The sequence below is a fragment of the Electrophorus electricus genome, chromosome 8 (genome assembly GCF_041902795.1).
Source record: "Electrophorus electricus isolate QZ-2024a chromosome 8, ASM4190279v1, whole genome shotgun sequence".
Classification (NCBI taxonomy): domain Eukaryota; kingdom Metazoa; phylum Chordata; class Actinopteri; order Gymnotiformes; family Gymnotidae; genus Electrophorus; species Electrophorus electricus.
This window is the reverse complement of record NC_137504.1, coordinates 20,266,840-20,287,500: the sequence shown is the minus strand read 5'-3', so window position 1 is coordinate 20,287,500 and position 20,661 is coordinate 20,266,840. Positions and strand designations below refer to the sequence as shown.

The window sequence follows — 20,661 nt, the reverse complement described above, 5'->3', positions numbered from 1 at the left end:
AGAATGCCGACCAGTTGGCATGTCCACGTCCATGTGTAGAATATCATGGCCGTATCTATGGGGCCACGTATAGAAAATAAGTGGACCTCCTACTCATGCAATGCACTGGTGTGACTGAGTTCATAAATGGACACAGGCATATCTTTTCCTCTATATACATAAAACATAGCTTGGACTCAAAAGCACACCCATCCTGTCTGTAGCCTGCAGACAGACCCTTCTTGAAATAAGTTTATGTTTTATTGCATTTATGTTTTAAAGAAGTCATTCTGTAAAAGTATTTTAGAGCTACTCTACCCACCTCTGCTGGAGAGCTGCAGTACTGCACAGTTAATGTCTTCCCCATTTCTGGCTTGAAGAACTAAGCAATGTGCCAATGTGGTAGGTGAGACTTGCTAGCACTGTGAAATCTCCAAACTGTGCAGTGCTGTAGACTGGAGCTTGATGTAAGACTGATGCAAAAATGGCCCTGAGCTGTCTTGAAAATTCAGTTACATTCACTTCTGTATTAAATATATTATATAAGGTAATGAGCTGCATGTATGCCAACCTGTAAGAATAAGGTAAAAGCCATACTAGGTCCCTTATGACAATGATATAATTATGGGATGGATTTTATACACAGTGTGACAGATAATGCAACATCACACACTGCTGAGAAGGGCAGATACTACACAGGGAGGGGAAGATTTGCTTGAAGGACGAACTGAATCTCATTTAACCTCTTTGTCAGTAGGGTAGGCGCCAGATCCACCCAGTCTAGAGCTTATCTAAGCTTATCTAAACTCGCCAGCCTAGGGTTATCTAAGCTCGGCAGCCACTTGACCAACCTACACAGACCTTCATAGTGTTTTACATCTAAATAACCATTATTACCACAGTCCTTTTGTTCCATTTGTACTATTGTAATGCAGAACATCAGTAAGACTGGAATTATAATTCCAGTTATCAAATGTAAACACATCACAGGTGTGATGTGTCAGTACCAGGTAATGACAATCATTTTAAATAATTTTACCTTGCTTGACCAGGTAAACTTGCAATGGGTTCCACAGCATCAGGACTGTCACTGTGTAAGGAGACAGCATTGATATCGCACAAATAATCTCTAACCACACAAAATATAGTCAGTTGATTGACCCGTATTATCATTAATGAATAAACTTCAACTAAGCCCATTAACACCCATGATCCTCCATGAATACAAACGCGCTGAAGAGGAAAGCCATTACGTGACAAAGATGGGGTAGATAAGGTTGTCCGGCCTAAGGTCCGAGGCGCACGTCTGCCAGTATCTGAGTGAGGGGTGAAAGTAACCGCTGTGCAGGATCGACTCTGCCGGCTGCATCATTGTCTTCAACAAAACAAAGAAAAAAAAAAAAGCTTTTTAAAAACAATAATTAGTTAAGGTCTTAGATGTTGGTAAAACCTTTTACCAACTTTTTACTAGAAATGACAAGTGTTTCAACATTTTGAATCGTGGATTTATTCATTTAAACAGCTAATAAAAACAACTACAAGAAACTCAAACTATAAGAAGCAATTTGGTTTATCACATTTCTGTAAGTCTTTTTTATTCAACATATGCAGGCTGGCATGCGCAGAATCCGCCAAAAAAACGGAATTCCAGCATATTTCCTTCATTCCGGGAGACATTTCACCACAATACAGAAAACCATTTTTTCACAGACATTTAGGTATCGAGTTGTCCTTTCCGTTCACATATGAGGCGTACATGGCTAGTATATGTAGTTAGCAAATTGTAGGATTGATGCATTAGCGTAAGCTTTAGCTATCCATATGCACACTTCATGAGTTAATACTTCAATGACTGAAAATTTCCTTGCCTTGCAAGACCGCTTAATGTAATGTCAAAGCTGTTACCTGTAGACATATAGCAGCAGCTAGCTACCAACATGAGATGTGATACTATACATAGCTATTATTCTAAAGATTAGCTTGGTAGCTATCTTTTCAACACTTTCGAATAATAGAATTTACCCATGTTAATAGATAATTTGATGTATATATTTGACAGTACCTGATAGTTAGTTTTCAGACAGCAATTAGCTAGTTAGATATGGTTATGAAGTTTTAGCTTACCTAAATTAACTAGCTAAGTTTTCAGCAAAACCTAACCACTCAGGTAGCTATTTAATCTAAAGTTCAAACTGATGGAAACACTACAGCTAACTAAGGTAGTTCTGAAGTGGAATGCGGACTTACTGTTACAACTTGTCTTTAGAGGTCTTCTGCCTACAACAAGGTTTCTCTGCAAACGTGAGAGAACAAGCTCAAAGTTCTGACTTTATGCGTGATTTGTGGCAAAAACGAAGATTGTCCCAAGTCGGCCACCGTAAAACGTCACACCTCTGAGTCGTAACCTCAGCGACGGCGCATAATAGGTGTTAGCTAGTTCACGGGTACTTGGTTTTGATTCTCCCTTACCAAGAAAACAGTCGAAAATGTAGCTTTTCAGCATTAATTAAAAGCCAACCATCACTTTGACAAATCTAAGGTACTGTCTGTTGTTAACTAGCCAATGTTCTTTTCGTCGTATGTTACTATCGTTATCTAGCTAGCGCTTTAGCTGTCATTGATTCAAACGCGCTCACATCAGCTAGCTACGTACGCAGCGTTATCCAGTAAAACGGATATTGTCAGTAAGCCAAGAAAAGGTATAACTTATTACATTTGTATATATTTTCAGTGGTTACCGTCATTCACATTCAGATGATAGCATGATGGCGTGTTCTGTTGCTGAACCGAGAGCTTGATAAATTAGCCGCTAGTTAGCTTGGGTAGCCAACTAGATAGATAACCTAGTTTGTACTTTTGGAAGTTAGCTGGGATAAACTGCATGCAAATTGCCACTGAATAGCTAGGTTAGATAACCTAGCTTGCTGTGTACGAACTGTATGGTGAATGATGACATAGCTTCAATATAATGTGAATATTTACGGAATTGTAAACGTCTTGTACAGTGAGTACATGTTTTAAGACCTTTTGTATAGTATGATTCATCCATGGTTTCTTTTATTTATAGGTTTCGGTTCATCACCTTCTCAGAGCAATTAAAGGCATATGGTTAGAGCGCCATATCCATCGCGAGCTCACGATGCTGCTAAAAAAATGACCAGTGTTCAGAGCAAAATGTATCAAAAATTAACATGACTCCCACATGAATTATATGCTTTTGCTGTCCCCTCCCTTAAAATCCAAAAACAGGTGTCATTTAACCTGCTGGCTCCATCCCATTTGAATTCCTAATTAAAACAATAGGAACCCCATCTAACCATGCTATTTTCACTGCGTGAGCTGGTGCAATGGCTTGGATTTGCCACCTTTGAGCTCTTCCTTCACCTGGGTGCGTTGTTGGTCTTCAGCATCCTGGTGGCCCTCCATGTAGACATGAAGACCCCTGAAAGTTGGTGGCTGGTGTTCGTGCCCTTGTTCGCTGCTGATGGACTCAGCACCTACTTCACGGCCATTGTATCCATCCGCCTGTACCAGGAAGGGGAGAAGCGTCTGGCAGTACTGCGCCTACTCTGGGTTCTCACTGTGCTCAGTCTGAAGCTGGTGTGTGAGGTACTGCTCTGTCAGAAGCTAGCTGAGCATGAACAAACCCGTGACCCACTCTATGGGCTCATTATCTCTCCGCTCTTCGTTCTTCTGCAGCTGCTCATGATTCGCGCCTGCCGTGTCAATTAATGGTAGTGGAGTCACACCATTGGCCACCCTTGTTCTCTGGCCCACCTACAGGCCAATGGACTTGAATCCTCATGGACTGTTATCTGCTCACCATGCATAGTTCAAATTGGGGCAAGAGTGGTTGCAGAGGTGAATGCAGGGGAAGATGACATTAATGAGTCTAAGAAATTTAAATGAGATTCTTGCTCATGCATATAAATATGACATTGTATCCGTTCATATCTGATGCTAAAGTAATGTGCAATTTTTCATTTATGATGTCCTAAGTGCTGATTAATGTTTGGTCTTATTTTCCTCTCTGAATGCTGTTACTTTCTTTATGTGTAATAACCTTTTATTCTTTGTATATATTGTAAATAAATGATCAACATATAAGCTTTAGCTTGTCCCATGCATTTTGTGCCTGAAAATTTGAAAGCAAGTTTATCAGAAAGGAATTTTTGAAGGAGAATACATCTTAGAGAAAATTCCCTTATGACCAGTAGGTAGCAGTGTTGAGTTAAAAACGGGCAATATTCATTCATGAAGCATAGGCCATTATACTGATTCAGTCTGAGAGATCGTCATATGCATTATTACATGGGAAACAAACGTATTAATAAGTTGTGGGTTGAAAAACGTTTTACATTTTTAAGTAGTCTGACCAAAATAACAAACACCGAAAATAAAATAAGCTTTTGCTAAACGGAAAAGACCGTAATCGGTCTTCAGACCTGTATAATTATTAAGGATAAGCATCATCAGTCAGCAGTTGTACAGCAGTTGTACCTCGAAGTGTCGCATACTGTAAGCTACGTCTAACTTGTGGTTTCCATTTTTAGATATTGGTTCATACTTTTCAATGTTCATACGCAAATATTTGTAAGGATCTTTGGGTTATATTTGAGTCAAACAATCATTAGGCTACAGTGAGAAACACCAGGTCGCTTCTGTGTTTTATTCTTGAACTTTCCCTGGACTTTGAGATTGCGTAAAATAAAGTGTAAGAACATTTTAAACATAGTAGTCTGACATTTAATACAGTCCATTGTTTTTGTAAATGTCAACAACTCCATTACCACACCCACGTTTTAAAATGTAAACATCTATCTAGCTATCTATGACATAAAATCAAATTCGCAGTGATTTAAGAAGACGCGATCTACCGAAGCGGAAAAGGCAGCCACTAATAGGCCTTAATTGTAAATCACCTTTAAAGCAGTTTCTTGATTTCCTAGTACAATATTTAACCTTACGTGTTCTAGTACAACCGACATTTACAGCGTTTATTAATGTAGCACAAAGGTGAGCCATTATTTCCCTCAGTACATCAGCACGACATTAGACAAATATCCCCTTTATAAATACCTTTCACAATACATTTATTTTACCCGACCTATTCCTAACTGGTTTATTATGTTTGCTTTACTCTCTCTATTAGTAAGATTTTTTATTTTTAGATTATAAGATTTTACTTTACTGTTTCAAAACGAGCCTACTCTATAGCCCATAACCAACACTAATTTTATTGGTCTGTTGTCGATTTTACTCGCAACACGCACAAGTACAAGCACATATAACTGTTTATAAACAAAGTAATCACTGAAAAGCTTAAACGATTTTAAGAGGGTTGGGCTTGGTGTGTTTGACTGACAGGATTTACATAGTTACTCACAATAGAAAATGGGAGTGTTTATTAAAGTGGGCGGGAGATATGCAAATAAAAGGGCGTGTCTCACGGCAACATGACCAAATGAGGCGGATTTTTGCAGCGCAGTTAGCAACAATAAAGGATGACGTTCTTGCTTACAGATCAGAGGGCGGGGTGTTGTCTGTAGTCGGAGGTATCATGCAAGAAACATTGCCGGAGCGAGAAAGATGTACGCGTGCGAATAGGAGCAGCGCTCCAAGTAGACTACGGCGAGAGAGGTCACCGTTTCGTTCCAGCTCTCACGCGGTTTCCCAAGGTCCCTGATATCTGATTTCTCTCGTAATGTCGAGTGGGGACATTGGTGTGCTTCGCCAAGAGGCCGGGCAGGACAGCCCGAGGATGCCGGCCTGGAAACGGGAGATCCTTGAGCGGAGGAAAGCGAAAGGCGGCGGGTCTGGGGCAGGTGTCGACTCCGTATCATCTCGGGTTAATGGTGAGGTAACAGGGAATAGCGGCTCCAAAAGTAAGGATGATGTTACCAATGTTAATTCTAACAGGACCTATACCATTATGCCTGCCAGCCAGCACTTTGCTGGAAAGCGTTCAGTTACCCCGACATCCCCGGATATGTCACCAGTGAAAACAAAAGACCCCTGGTCGGCCATGGACCCTAACGACAGAACAACATCAATGGAGAATACGGCAAGGGACAACGGAGCGCAGGAGAGCCTTGTTCTACAAGAGAGCTTGGGTCCGCTGCAGGAAAACCCCTTCATCAAACTGGAAAAAGAGCGCAAAAAGCGACAGGAGCGAGAACATGCAGCTCGTCCGGTGCAGCACATTTTAGAATTATATGGTAGCGTTCCTGGAATACGGACTATCCGCGCCGAGAACATTATCATTATCGAATCCGACCACGAATACTTCCCGGAAGGCGGTGGGTTAAAGCATGCTTCAAACCTGCTGCATAACGGAATTGTTGGAGGATACAGCTCTCTCAATGACCTATTAGACCGGAGAGGTAGCCCGGTTACTGAGATACGTGCGAAAGAAGTGGTCGTTTATGATACTGTGCTTAGTAAAAGCGAAGAAAATTTGAGCACGTTGGGTCGTCCGGTTTCTGAGCTCGCTGACCTGGGGGAAGGACATGGCAGGGTGAGTCGTATGCTACAGAAATTTGACAGGAATTATGGCAAATTGCAAGGGAAATCTCGTAGCTCAGAAAACCTTCTAGACTTGGACTCTAGTCCTGTCAGGTCAAGTCCCAGACAGAAACCTCAGTCAGATGTGGTGCCAAAATGTGCGTCATGCCCACAGCCTGGCTCTCCTGTTCACATTCCGCATAGCCAACCAGCACTGGTCTTCCAGAATAACCAGTCTTCGAAAACAAAACCGCCTGACTCTCCTAGCGAGTTGGCCAGTAGCAGCCCTATTTCTGGATCTCCCCAGTTAGTCTCTTCCTTCCGACGCCGTTTTGAGGTAAGTGGGGGCTGCGGTGTGACTGTTAATCCCAAAGAGGAGGCAGAGAGATCCTCAACCAAGCCCGTGAGAGAGAGAGACTGGGACAACACCGATGGAGCTTCCAAAGCCAAGGTGCCATGCTCTCCAGAGAGCCACCATGCGTGTGCCGAAAATTCGATGAGCCCCACCTCTCCCCCCTTGTCACCCAGCTTTGATATCCGTCCCTCCCCTCGGCCGGATTTGTCCGCTCTTCCTGCCGGTGACCTCCAGGCCCGTGCCCTTGCCAACCTCCGCTTGCAGTCCCGCAACTCCTTCACGGTTGTCCCCAAGCGGCATGGAGCCACTTCATCACTTGGCAGCACAGCACCATCTATTTCTGTCCTGCCGCCTGCTTCCCCGCACCCAACGGCGGGCGTGCCTTCTCCATCGACCTCAGTGCCAACTCCTGCCACACCCACTCAGCTCAAGGAAAAGGTAGCAGAGACCCCTACTCCACCAGTGCCAGCCAAAACGGAACCTTCGGCTGAGCCCAGCCCAGCTGTCCCAACCTGTGATCCCTCAGCCCCATCGCCTGATCCACTCACCAAATCACCCTCATCCCCTGAGCCTGAACCCTCTGCCGAGAAACTGCCCATCACTAACATTGACGATGTTGTGGTGGATCCTGTGCCGCCCTACCCCAGCCCTGTGGTACAGAGAAGGAAGGGGAACACTTTTACGGTCATCCCAAAGCACAGGTCTGAGCCCCAGCCTGGCTCGCCCGAGGCCCAGGAACCTGCTGTAGAGGGCCAGGACTCGCCCTCCACCCCGCAGGCCTCTTGCGCCCAGCTGGGCACCCTGCTAAAGAAGCGCTATCCTGCTGTGGAAGAAATAGAGGTGATCGGGGGCTACCTCTCCCTGGGACGCTCTTGTCTGTCTAAGACCGGCTCCATTGGAAAGAAGGTAAAACATGAATTCAGTCATTTTATCCACATTTGATTGATTAGAGTGATGTGTTCCGTCAGATAGTACTTTGTGATTTTTGTAACATAAGAACGCACATCATGCACATCACACTGTGTTTGTTGTATAACTCCCCTTTTAAATTTCAGGAGGGTGTCTTTGCCTCATACCTGATCACTTTTCCTTTCATGCACTTTTTATTTTGAGAAGAAAATGTGATCTTGCAGTCAGTGTGCATGGCTTATAGTTGTACTATTGTCAGATCAGTGTATTCAAGCAAAGCATATTTCACAAAAATGACTAAGTCTGCAGCCTATGCCAAACACTGTGAGACAACACAGAAATAACTGAAACAACTTGGTTCTTTTCAAAGTGCTTCTTTACATTATTAGATGAAATGGTAATTTTATTGACCACTGCTTCACTAAGACCTACTCTTATGCCTCAGGTTAATGGGTTTACATTTGAGGTTTATTGACCTCGTCATTTCATCAAATTGAGCCCTTGGATTTGGCTGTAAAGGACAGCGGTCACCAGAGGTAGAAAGTAGCTGAGAAGTTAATACAGAATAATGCAAGACACTATTTGGGTATATACTTTGCCTTTTTTAACGGAGATGACAGCGGCTCATGGGCTGAGCACTTCCTCAAACTATAATTGAACAGAAACTTCACTGCTGCTCTTGCGGTGTGGGATCAGGTGATAAGTCATGTGTTATGAAAACTTGAAGTAGCACAGGGGAATCTTCCAACAGGCACCATGCTACTGGGTTTTATAGTATTCCCCCCTGGATTTTTGTGGATTTTGCCAGATGGTTTATGGTTTGATAGGAGGACAGCAGTTGCAAAGTTGACCCCTTTTGTGTGCCTAGTACATGTTGACTGGAACATGACTGCAGATTGTAAAAGTAGTTTAACTTTTTTAAGTAACATTGCAATGCAGACATGAATGTTAATGCCACGAACTTCAGAATTGACACTTAACAGGGATCTGTCTTAGTTCTCATAAAGGGAGCTATCAAACAGCTATCAAATTCTCATTACAAACATAGATACCTGATTGTATTCACACGCTTCTTTTTTATAATGGGGAGCACTTTAGAATCTCAGACCTGCGAACGTTTTGGCTTTGGCTCCCTCTTTGTGCACCATTGTTGAGGCGTTTGTGCCTCAGCCGAAAGGAATCAGCCCAGTCCTGTTTAATAACTGCTGATGGAACAGAGGCCTGAAGGCTGGCTCTCTTTAATCCCTCCAAGCTGTAATCTGCCTCGCCTGCCTCGCCTCTCTCTGATGCCCAAGCTGCTCCGACTAAACAGGTACAACATGTCCAAAGCCTGTCACCTGCTATGCTCCCTCATTGTGCACCATTGTTGTTGTTGCGCTCATCTGAGATGACTGCAGTTTCTGCTCTGTGGCCATCCTGTTTTGTTGTTGTTGTTCTCTTCCTTTCAGCTACTGTTTCATCCCTGTCCAGGTTGTTTTCTGGTCAGACGCTTGGGGTAGATCCAGGTATTTTGTGGTGACTTCGAGAGTGCGCAGTTTGTTTGGAATCGGGGAAACAGGTCAGCGCATGCTTTTGGACAGCCTTTCTGCTTCCAGTAGTTCTCTTTATCCATTGGCCTAGTTGGCTTTTCTACACACTCCATGCACTAGAAGGGAAGACAGCAGTTTTATGGCCTGATTGCTTCACACGCTGTTTGCTTTTCTGGGCTGCCTGAGCAATATCGAATGATCTTATTTGGACTTTGCAGCTCCTGCATGGATATTTTATGACCCTCGAAGATGCTTGAGCGGCCCATGAAACGTGCCCGTTGTCTGTGAGAATGCATGCTGTTGGAAGGCCAGGTTCCCTAGAGGGCCTGATGGGGGGGGAATGCTACCAGTAAGGAAAGTAAAACCAGAAGTGGCCAGTGATGCAGTAGTTTCACACAGAAAAGTGGTGTGGGATGAGGCATCCTTTGACGTACTTAAAGCTTGCTCGCTTTCACGCGAGGGCCCCACGGCCGAGAAAGACGACGAGGAGGTGGCAAAGGGAGGATGTGATGAAGCTTATCTTCCTTTGAGTCGCTCAGTTCTGTGATCCAGGCCTTTGTCACATCACAATGCAGATTAACGTCACCGTGCAGATTAACCAGAGTTTTCCACTGCACCTCATGGTTTGCTTGTGTTATAAGAAATTTACATAATCTATGGCCTATAGCCTGTAATATGCTGTTGGTTATGTTCCACAATTGAAAATACATTTCCTGCATTTTACATTTTGTTTGTATTGACCTAGTAGAGCTTTAGAGGTAGGAGCTGTGATAGGAAAGACCATTAATACAGTAGTAAAATGTCATATATTTAAACTTGTGTAGAATATATACTTTTATGACTTATATTGGGATTAGAGCTTTCATTACATAAGATGATGAAACTTGAAACTCAGTCAAACATAATTCATCTCTGTCACTGAGGAGCAATGAGCCCAGTGATCTTGGAGGCCTTCATGAGAAGGGTTCTGAGGGTGCAGGCGCTGGCCGCCTCTGAGGTTACGATCTCATTGTGTGAGCTGTTATTAAAACATAAAGAGGTACCTCCTAATCGGGCATGTGTGCGCAGTTGTGGGTGTGTGCTTGCGATCTTTCAGGCCCTGCTGCGTTTCCTCTCAAATGTGGTGAGCTTTGCTGTTCTCTCAGGCTTGTGTTATTTGTACTTGATGCAGTCGAACCGTTTAATTTGTCTTTGTGGATTTATCCTTGTGATTCGGCGCTATTATTAGCCTTATGAGCATCAAGCTTATCATTTTGCCGAGTAATGTGGAGCAGTATTTCGGAATCAGTAGTGTTGGTCAGTGTTTTTAGGCCAGACAAGTCTATTTGTATAGCATAGATGAGGATAAACACACTTGAAGGAACTTAACATGATAAATACTGTTTAAAAGAGAATAACAAATGCTTCTCGAGGATTAAAGGATGAAAGAAATCCTTCAGAAAGAAAAGTGCAGTGCAGTGCATAGCTTCACACTTACTTGAGGCACATTTTTATTTTGGATTTAAAGATGTCTGAAATGTGGGTACATATGAGATCCTCTTGGGAGGTGGTTCCTGTCATGTGAAGCATATTAGCTACAGAAGTACAGTCCTCATTATTTTGTACATGGCTTTTTACTTTTGTGAGCAAACAATGTCACATGGATAACCATAAAATACACTTGTCACAAGAGTAAGGGATTGTTCAAAACGACTGGGATCTCACGGGTGTGCAATTGTGCCTGGTAACATGATTCCTTATAAGGCTTTGCATTACAGAAGAAGCTCAACACTGAAGTTTTTCTTCCTGCACATCTCCGTGTGCTGCCCTTTGCTCGTTGTAATGGCTTAGAGGAGGGTGTGTCACTGTGCATTTGAGCAGAGGTTTAATTTTACACATTGGCAAGACTAGTGCAGTTTGAACAGGGCATTCTGGAGGTGACGGAGACATCTTCCGTGTGTGTGTCTTCCGCGTGGCTGTGGGTGCCATCCCACACATCTGCATGTGTGTGATGATTAGTCTGAGTGAACACATTCATTCGGTCAACTCTCTCAAGGTTTGCTGATGTAGCTGGCAGGGAGAGGAGGTTAGCGGTAATACCATAACACTTACCGATGATAACTTTGTGCTGTATTGAGATGGCTAAATATTTGGCTTGTAGGTTGTAGTCGCCAAACGAGCATAGAAAGTTCTAATGCATAACCCTCAAACATGTTGTTCCACGGAGAAGAACTTCATAGTCTGATTCCAGAAATATTTGTAATTAATCCTGTAAGATTCCTCTCATGTCCCACTCTTTGTATTTTAATATTATCTCATATTATTAAATCCAAACTTGGCTTACACAGTAATTATGTTAAAATTATGATGTGTAAATTTGATTTTGATATTAGTTTTAATTTTGTGGCTTCATGTGATCCTGTGACTTTTGGGGACTGCATATCCATGTTTTTCCACACATAAGAGGATGTTTCATGTTCTTAAACACATGAACACTCCCACGCAGGAAGATGTTGTCGATGTGCCTGTAGTGTTCTTCCTGTCTGAATTAGGTCACAGGTGTGAAGGTCCACCATGTTTAATTATTCACTAGTGAGAAATCTCCTTAGCCCCAGGTCCTCACACTGACCATGATTGTTCGCCAGCTACACTGAGCAGCACCAGCTACACGTACTACACTCAACACCAGCTACACTGACCAACACTAGCTACACTGACTACACTATCCAACACCAGCTACAATGGCCAACTCTAGCTGCACCGACTACTCTGACCAACACAAGCTACACAAACACCCACCCCCCACCCTGCACCCAATCCATCTTTCTCTCTCTCTCTCTCTCGCTCTCGCTCTCGCTCTCTCTCTGTCTTCCTCTGTCACCCTGGCCCTCATTTGGTGTGTCCTCCAGCATGGCACACAGCCAGAGCTGTTACAGGCAAGGCACACTTACACTCACACACTCACTGCCACTTACTTCCACTAACTGGTACACTGCACCAAGTGTATTAATGTGTATGTGTCCTTGCATGCAAAGGTGTATGTATGTGGTATTATGGTGGCTGTTGAACTACAGGTAATTAAGTGATCTTAAATGCTTAAATGCTCTTATGTGCCTGTTGTTGTGTAATTCTATTTAGTTAGTGTGTGTTTGCATGTCTGTGCGTGGGTCTCTCTGTCCTTGTCACACAGACACCATTATGGCTCCCACAATGTAGTCAATGTAATTAGAATTCAGACTCCAAAGCACCACGGTCATTGTCATGTATAATTCAGTGTGTGTGTGTATGTGTGTGTGTGTGTGAGATGCAGGAGAAAGTGTGGAGGTAAATGAAGGTGATGGCGTGTTTTGACGTCACTCCCTGAGTATTTTGAACATTAAAAGATCCTATTTGAATATGAGTTTGACTGAGAATGAGAGAAAGATATAAAATAATTTCAGTGTTGTATTATTTGTAGGGAGACGCAATTAAATTGGACAATTTGGATGTAACCTAAAACAATATATAATGGCTAAGAGCCACATTTAATATTAATCTTTTTAGTCTGTGTTGGGTATGCATGAATATGGGAGCATATGGTTATTTGTTTGTAGCCACACAGGTCTATTTAAACCAAAATGCAAATTCTATTGAAATGAGCTTGTAGGCCTTGCATGATTCTCACATGGGAGGGTGCTGACAGAAACACTCGATACTAACTGTGTGTTGTGGTGAATATGATAAAAGCGTCAGCTAAATGTCATAAATGTAAATGTAAAATGTAAATGATTGTAAATTGTAAATGATTGTAAATTGTAAATGTAAATGCTCATGTTTTGTGTTTTTCCCCATAACCTCTCAAATATCAAATATTTTTTACTTCCTCCTCCTAGTATCCCTCTCTCCTCTCTCTCTCTCTCTCTCTCTCTCTCTCTCTCTCTCTCTCTCATATATATCCATGGTGCCAGTAGCCCAGCAAAAGAGGCCATAGCCATTCTATCCTATCATTAAAAATCCTGAATAAGAAAGAGATTGGTGTTCTCTCTCTCTCTCTCTCTCTCTCTCATTCTCTAGTTCTTTTTATTTCTCTTTTGGACAACTTTCTAATCCCTTGTGCCTACCTAAATGAATTTAGCCAGGAAGCTGAATCCACAAACTAGATGTACTTTGTGGATGACCAGGCAGGCCAACATTTCAACGCACAATGTAGGTTACTCATTCATTCAGTGTTACTAAGAAGCAGTCCCTCTGTCTGCCGCCAAATAAAACAGGCGGCTGTGGGTCATCTTGCTCTCTCGTGAGCACACAGCTCACTCAGCTTCTGAATGCATAGTCAGACCTGTTGTCCTGTGTAGCGCTGTCGTCTTGACTGATAACTTGGAGACACCTACATCTCTCTCTCTCACACACACACACACACACTCCGCTGGTTGGGCAGAGAGAGCAAGAGGAAGTGTTGATGTTGCATCTGGTCAGTCATTCCTTAAAACTACTGACATGATCTTCACGTTCTACTTTAGATAGATTAAATTGCGTAATCATGGTGCGTATTAGAAAAGCTCTGGCTTTTGGTGGTGTTGCAGCAGAGGAAGATGTGGGTTGCATTTATTTTGGAGAAAATGTGCATGCGTGTACTGGTATATGAATTAGATTTATTTCTTCCATTACCTTATTCCAGTGTTTCCGTAATTAATCAAAGACAGACAGACAGACGCAAATGGATTCAGAGATGGATGCAATTTAATCGCAGCCTAAAGACGCAATTTTTACAACAGCACACCTGCTTATAACAACTTAACATACGACATAACATTGTACCTACAGCTGAAGCAGCACTTGGCTTTTTTGTTCATTGCATCATGGTGGAATTACTGTAGGTTGCTAGTTATTATTTAATTGTTTGTGTTTGTGTGGATGCTATGGGATTTCTAATATTAACCCTCAAACAGCAGATTAAGCTCTTAATCAGGCATCTGGTCAGACAGCCCCATAGCTCAATGAAAAGGGTTAACAAGCCTCACCACACCCACCCCTCCCCCCACCTTACACAAACGTGCGCACACAGGCATATGCTCTAGGCTGACTGTGAATCTTCAGTGCTCACACACTAGCTTCCGCATCAGTGTTCTGCCAAAAGGGGCCATAATTCAGCAAGACTTTCTGCTTGTGTGTGTGTGTTAGGGTCAAGAGGAAGAGAGGGGAGCATTTGGGGGCAAACACACTCAGCTCATATGGTGAATGCAAAAATAGGTACTGCGGAGGGAGTGCAGAAACACCATGACAGAAATTGAAGTGTGTAATACTGCTTGTGTTATCATAGCCTCATTGTTTTGTGTCATGTGAGTCAACTTTAAACAGTGGTTTAATAGGGTCTATTTTTCATGTTTCATTATTTTATATTTAACAGATTTGAGTATTTTCTCTCCCCTTTGTTTATACATTGAAAAAGTGGGATAATAAAAAGTGTTTATTCATTTTATGGCATTTAATAAAATGTAATATAATATATATAAAGTTATGTTGGCTATATTTTGAGCCCTTTATCTGACCCGAGCTCATAAGATTTAGATACTGTACTGAGTGTTCACATGTACTGAGTGTACATTTTAATTTCTTTTTCAAGTGTAGCTGAGAAATAATGAAGAAATACTGTATCAGTGGAACTTGTGACTTGTGCATCATGGCCTGAATGGATCTTTCCAGTTAATGTACACTACATATTAAATCTAATTATGTCATAAACATCCACACCTATTGTTGGCAAGGCAATAAGCAAAAGTATTATTGGAAAAACAAAGCGGAGCCGTTATTCTGTATCGGTAACAGTGAGAAATCTCCATGTGACTCAAGGTTCTATTAATGTGCTTGTGTGTCTATTCAGATGAGGCCTGTAGGGCGTGTAGGTAAGTGTGTGTTTATGTAAGTGTGTGTTGGTAGAGATGAATTTTTGGTTTGAATCGCTTTTCTGTTGCTGTCTCCTGTGTAAGAGGATTCATTCATACTTGAATGATACTGCCTTTCATGGTCAGGGGAGGGCACTGGGTGTGAAGGATGGAACATGCAAAATCTGGGTGTGCATGTATATTGTGCATGTGTGTGATTGGATCTTAGTTACTGTAGGGTGGTGACCTCACACTGGCCATTATAGGTCTGTCTCTCCTATGCATAGAAAAAGGTTTTTGGTGACTTGCATGACACTTAACAGGACTAAATAACCTAAATATGGGAACAAATTACAGGCTGCCTTTCTACCATTATTATACAATAATAATAACAACAACTTAAGTGGACCCAGAGCACTTCCTTGAGAAACTCCACTATAAACACCTTTTTCATTAGATAAGGTGCTACATTCCCATCCATCACCAGTGAATTACAATACCTAACACTTACAAGTCAAGCATGGCAGACAATTACCTCAGTTACCGCTTTCATATTTCATGTAAAGGCTCAGTATCAAAGGTAGACCAATAACAACACATCACAAACATGTTCCAGTTACCTCTGTAGGAATCTATATGAGTACTCAATATATATATATAATTAATGACTTTGACAAAGCTTGGCTTTTATTTTATGAAGACAAACCCTGTGGTCATCTGCTTTAATTTACAACTACTGCTACAGTTAATTTCTACTAAATTTGAACTGTTAAGCATAATTTTCCACATCGTAGTGCACTTTACAGTAATCTTTATTAGTTTGTTTTTTGTTTTTTTTAGATTCTTCTGGCATTGCCCTGAGATTAGCTATTAATGGCACTAGCCTTCTATTCAAATAATGTGTGATGGAGCATGTGACTTTACTGCAAGAAACACTTTTGGCTGCAAACCCAGCACCATGCTGCAGGCTGATACAGCTCAGCAAATCTGTATCACTAGAAGAGAAACAGATTTTTCAGCAGCATACATTTTTTTTTTTTTTTTTTTTTTTTTAAACTAATGTTATGAATACTAATCACATGGTATGAGGAACATCTGTAAGAAACGTCTTCTAAGAAAAGTGTTTCGTTATCCCAATGAGAACAGAGTGCTGGATATGGTGGTGGTATATGTTTGATTGTTTTCCTGGTAGGCTGGTATGGCATACATTACATTTAAGACTTTGTGATGGAGATGAGAGCAGATTCAGAGCAGGGCATTCACACAGGGTTCACCAGTGATTAAGGAAGTGGGGCACTGTCTGGAAAAGTTTGCTTGGTTCATATAACATCCTCTGTGGCAGCTCATGTATAGGTCATGTTTATGAGCATATGATAATTACATTATTCTAATCAATAGGGCTTAGTTGAAACCACTACTGCTTAAATGATGCCTCAGATAAGCTATAGTGTTACATATTACAATAAGTAAATTGCAATAAGTAAAAAAAGAAAATCCCCTTCCATATCAGTCTACTTTCTAGCCAGGGTCTGGGCAGTCCGATATGGTCACAATTAGGTAGAAGGAACTGATCTGAGATTACATTGAACCTTGGCTAATGAAGGACCTGGTGATAAACACTCATTAGAGTTTCTCAGTGGAAGTGAAAGGAGAATAGAAAGGTTTGAGTGCTTGCTGTACTGGAGTTTGCTCCAGGGTTTTCTGCCCTTAGACACCATTATTGTGGCCAGTTACATAATGAGCCATATTTTGGGGCCATGTGGTGGACCGGACTGAGGCCTATTTTGTCTCCATGGTTGCGGTGGTTTTAACCAGTCTGGTTTGGCCTGCAAGCATTTTTGGGTCACCTCCATATCCCCCAACAAGTGCAACACATGGACAAAAACATTTGAGACTTAAAAACTTTGAGACACTATCATTTTAGGAAACTGGGTCCTGTCTGACTATTTTTCTAAGTGCATATTTTGAGGTATAACTGTTTAAGAACAAATATCAGATATTCAGCTTTTGAATCAAACCAAAGTGTATTTTACAAAATTAATATGACCCATGTGTTGAATATTATAACATATTGATTTTGAGGCCTCACATTTGACAAGGTGAAATCTGGTACTCTGTTCCTCATGCCAGGAACCTGGCCCAACTCGGGGTGACACTGTTGACATTTCTCTGCAGCTGAAGATCTCCTTCAATGAGTCCAGCCTGCAGAGCACCTTCGAGTACCCATCTGAGAGCAGCATTTGGGACAGTGGAGAGGAGGAGGAAGAGGGAGGAAGAGAAGGAGAAGGAGAGGCAGAAGGAGGGATCGGCATGGAAAAGATCCATATTCCCCGGCCCAGCTACACTTCCAGCCCCACCACACCTCCCACCTCCAGCAGCACTGGTGAGCTCAGTAGAGAGACAGCAAGGAAGTGAAAAAGAATGAGAGGAAGAGCGTCAGATGGAAAGAAGATGGAGGAAAGGAGTGCAGTGCAGTGCAGGAGTGATGGATGAGTTGGGCAGGAAACTTGGCTTGGGCTGATTATATGCTTGAGGGCTAAAAGGAATTTTCTGTTGGGAGAGCTCTGTGTTCGGAGCCTTGGGGGTACCACTGTTGCAGGGTGAATGTTGTTGTGATGCCTGTATCCATTAAAGTTAGAACAGTATTAAAAAGGAGTTGGTAACCAGCTGTCGGGAGCATAATGATACACAGAGATGGCTTTGCTCAGTGTTGCCACTTGCTGGACAAATATGCTGAGAGAACAATAAAAGCAATGAAGACAGTTTTCTGTCTCCTCAGTTTTGTTCTTTCCTGCACCGATTCTTAAAAGTGCTGTTCCAACTGCTACCTACCAGTTATTACTGTTGTTGTGTTATTTTTTTTTTTTTATTATTCTTTTGATGCAATTCTGTTAACATGTTTTGTGTCTCCAGATCTGTCTAGCTATACTCCAAAGCACTCTGTGGAATTCACTGCCTGGCAGGAACACAAGCTTGATGGCGCTTCACACCTGGGGGATGCCAATTCCCAGAGAACCAACATGTCGGAGGAAGTCATGGTAAGTCAGTTTAACACAGTACGTAAAGGTCCTAATGCCCATTAAGTGAAAACACTTGTATTATGGGATATAAAATGGCTGTGAGGACTTTTTTAAAACTTGCACTGCCTGGCTTCTTCTTCAGTTGACGCCTGCAGACAGCTCCTCGCTCTCAGACTTCAGCAGTGAACCAGCTCTCTACTTCTGAACTTCCCAAGAAACTGAAGTCCATGGGACCAACCACCAGCCTTGACAGACCACACACACACACACACACACACACACACACACACACACACACACACACACACACACACACACAGAGGAGAGGAACCAGTAGCAACCACCTGAATGGGTGAACAGCTTAACTCCAGTCTTTCCATTCTGTCTGTGGAGTCACCAAAGAGCTCAAGTAGCTGTCTCCACATGCTTTAAAATGAGCCAGAACTAACTGTGGGTGAGCCATCTGAAATGGTAAAATATGCCGGACTATAAAATTGTGTTTTAAAGTCTTGGATGTAGCTATTTTGGTTTTCTCTCTCTGTTACATTCAGTGTAATGTTGCTCACCTCATGAAAGTGACCAAATTCCATAAACAGGGTCACAGAATGTATGAAATGGGACTCTCAGTAAATAGAGAGAATGACAATGCAAGACATATTGAAGACATAACTAGTGAAAGGGTGCCACAATTCTTGTCCTTGTGTGGTTTTTTTTTTTGGTTTTTTTTGTATTTGCATGTATATCCACAAGGCTCCCAAATGATATACTTTACCACTTTCATATGTTTAATGTCTCCTCATTGACTCTGTTGTGTCCCACATGGTGGACAACCTTGTCCATGGTTACAAATGATAAACATTTGTACTGTATTCAAATTATTGTTTCAGAACCAAACATTCCAGCATTTGAATAGCTCTTAAAGGAACACTCCAGCATATTTAAGTCGATTTCTATCTAATCTAATCTGTCTACTTAGAAAAGAACAACAAAAAAAGATTTGACTCAAAGCACACTTACAATAGAAGCCTAAAGGCAGTTGAGAAATCCTTGCAATAACTGTCCTTAGGTTTCCAGCATGTTTTAAGTCATACAGAAGATACCAACCAGATGCTACAGATTCAGTAACTAGATAGGTCAATTTTAAAAACACTGGAATATTCCTTTTAAGAATTTTTTTTAAGTGAATATTGACAATAATACTGTTTTTAATGTACCATCTGACTCATATTGACATTAACACTACATAATCAGGCCTGCTGTACATTCATGACACTGTCATGAACAATAGTAATATGTTATCAGTGCTCTTACACCAAATTGAACACCACAGTATTTTTTAATCTATGCCAACTGAAATACAGATTTGTTCTGGCGTTTAAAGGTTGTAAGTGTATAATGTTGACAATAGAATAGTGATAGTGTTAGAAACAACATAGCAGGTCATTTTAAGTAGTGTCTTTTTTTTAATTGGACTAAACTGTCAGTTGATGGCTTGTTTGTCTTGTTTGTGATGGGCGTGTGACCAGCTGGAATTCAAATTCGTTCACATTCCAGCAGCTACAGAAATGAATGGTTAATTTTAGCCATGAATGGGACATTTATTAATGAGACAATGTATGTGTATGTAAGGACAAGATTGACTACACACAATGCCAACTGAAACCAATATATGTGTGTGTTTCATGTCGGTTAATTGCAGTGTCACAACTTTTCATATCATTGGTCTAGATGTGCTTCTTTGACCAGTACTGATATATAGTTCCTACATCTTGGATGTTTTTCATAATTTATTGCATTAATAGATAATACCTTTGGCTTGATTCTTTCAATATCTTCACAGGAGTTTTATTTGGATGTCTTGCAAGTTAACTGTAGTGCTAACTTCTTTTTCAAACTGTCTCCAATCTTACTCTAATGGTTTTTCCATTTTTTTCCCCCCCAGTTGCACTGTAAACATTTTTTTAAACCTTTTTTTTGCTTTATCTTGCACTTCATGTAATCATGCTTGAAAGTTGTGGGCTTCATGTGAGATGATTGAAAAAGTTTTCAGTAATCTAATGAACAAACTGATGACTTTTAGGGAATCACAACTGCAGCTGAAATTTTCATACTGACCTGTCCCAGTATGGAAAGGACATTGCAGGTACAGTTAATCACTTTAAATGGCTCGGTTTTTCCATAGTACACAGGTTCCTTACCCAGCTTGCCATAGCACATAGCTATTTTGCACTGATATTTAATCCCACCCACATCAAGCCTTGATAGCCTTTGACTATCAAGGTAATAGGAGTTCACATTTCCAAGAAGGAAACAGGTAGCTCATATAGTGTAAGTTAAAACCTTTCATTTCTTGTCTTTTCTGTTGCCAGCATCCAGCAGAATTATGTATACAAGTTGTATTTGTCATTGATCTCGGAGAAGAAGAAACCTGTTAAAAACCTGCAAATTAAAAAGGTTCAATAAACCGAGGCAGTTATGAGATCTGTGGGTCGTCTTCTGAACAGATGTGAGCACTATGGCTAATC

At 41.6% G+C, this 20,661-nt stretch overlaps 3 protein-coding genes across 5 annotated transcripts in view; 2 read left to right on the top strand and 1 right to left on the bottom strand.

The window, feature by feature from the left end:
- alad (aminolevulinate dehydratase) overlaps positions 1-3,488 on the bottom strand; it is an 11,470-nt gene extending 7,982 nt beyond the window's left edge. Inside the window, exons 1-3 of one of the 2 annotated variants that reach the window (XM_081720015.1) lie at positions 3,364-3,488; positions 1,233-1,354; positions 1,019-1,069 (exon numbers count right to left, since the gene is read on the bottom strand). In XM_081720015.1, coding sequence (XP_081576141.1) covers positions 1,019-1,069; positions 1,233-1,354; positions 3,364-3,405 — 215 coding nt within the window. In that variant the 5' untranslated portion in view covers positions 3,406-3,488. Of the gene's footprint in view, positions 1-1,018; positions 1,070-1,232; positions 1,355-2,226; positions 2,369-3,363 lie in introns of those variants that run through there. The other variant, XM_035527646.2, reaches the window with a different exon arrangement.
- tmem203 (transmembrane protein 203) lies at positions 2,380-4,092 on the top strand. The gene is made up of 2 exons (XM_027027350.3): positions 2,380-2,518; positions 3,047-4,092. The coding sequence occupies exon 2, from the start codon at positions 3,298-3,300 to the stop codon at positions 3,709-3,711; it is 414 nt and encodes a 137-aa protein (XP_026883151.1). The 5' UTR covers positions 2,380-2,518; positions 3,047-3,297; the 3' UTR covers positions 3,712-4,092.
- A 1,228-nt stretch (positions 4,093-5,320) lies between these two features.
- Positions 5,321-20,617, top strand: tprn (taperin). 2 transcript variants are annotated; one of them, XM_027027341.3, is made up of 4 exons: positions 5,333-7,744; positions 17,292-17,499; positions 18,030-18,154; positions 18,279-20,617. In XM_027027341.3, exons 1-4 carry the CDS (start codon positions 5,684-5,686, stop codon positions 18,339-18,341), a joined length of 2,457 nt encoding a protein of 818 aa, XP_026883142.2. In that variant the 5' UTR covers positions 5,333-5,683; the 3' UTR covers positions 18,342-20,617. The 2 variants fall into 2 exon arrangements, with proteins under 2 accessions (XP_081575250.1, XP_026883142.2); XM_081719124.1 differs by lacking the exons at positions 18,030-18,154; positions 18,279-20,617 and adding an exon at positions 9,218-9,305 and having other exon boundaries at positions 5,321-7,744; positions 17,292-17,463.
- Positions 20,618-20,661: the final 44 nt, after the last annotated feature.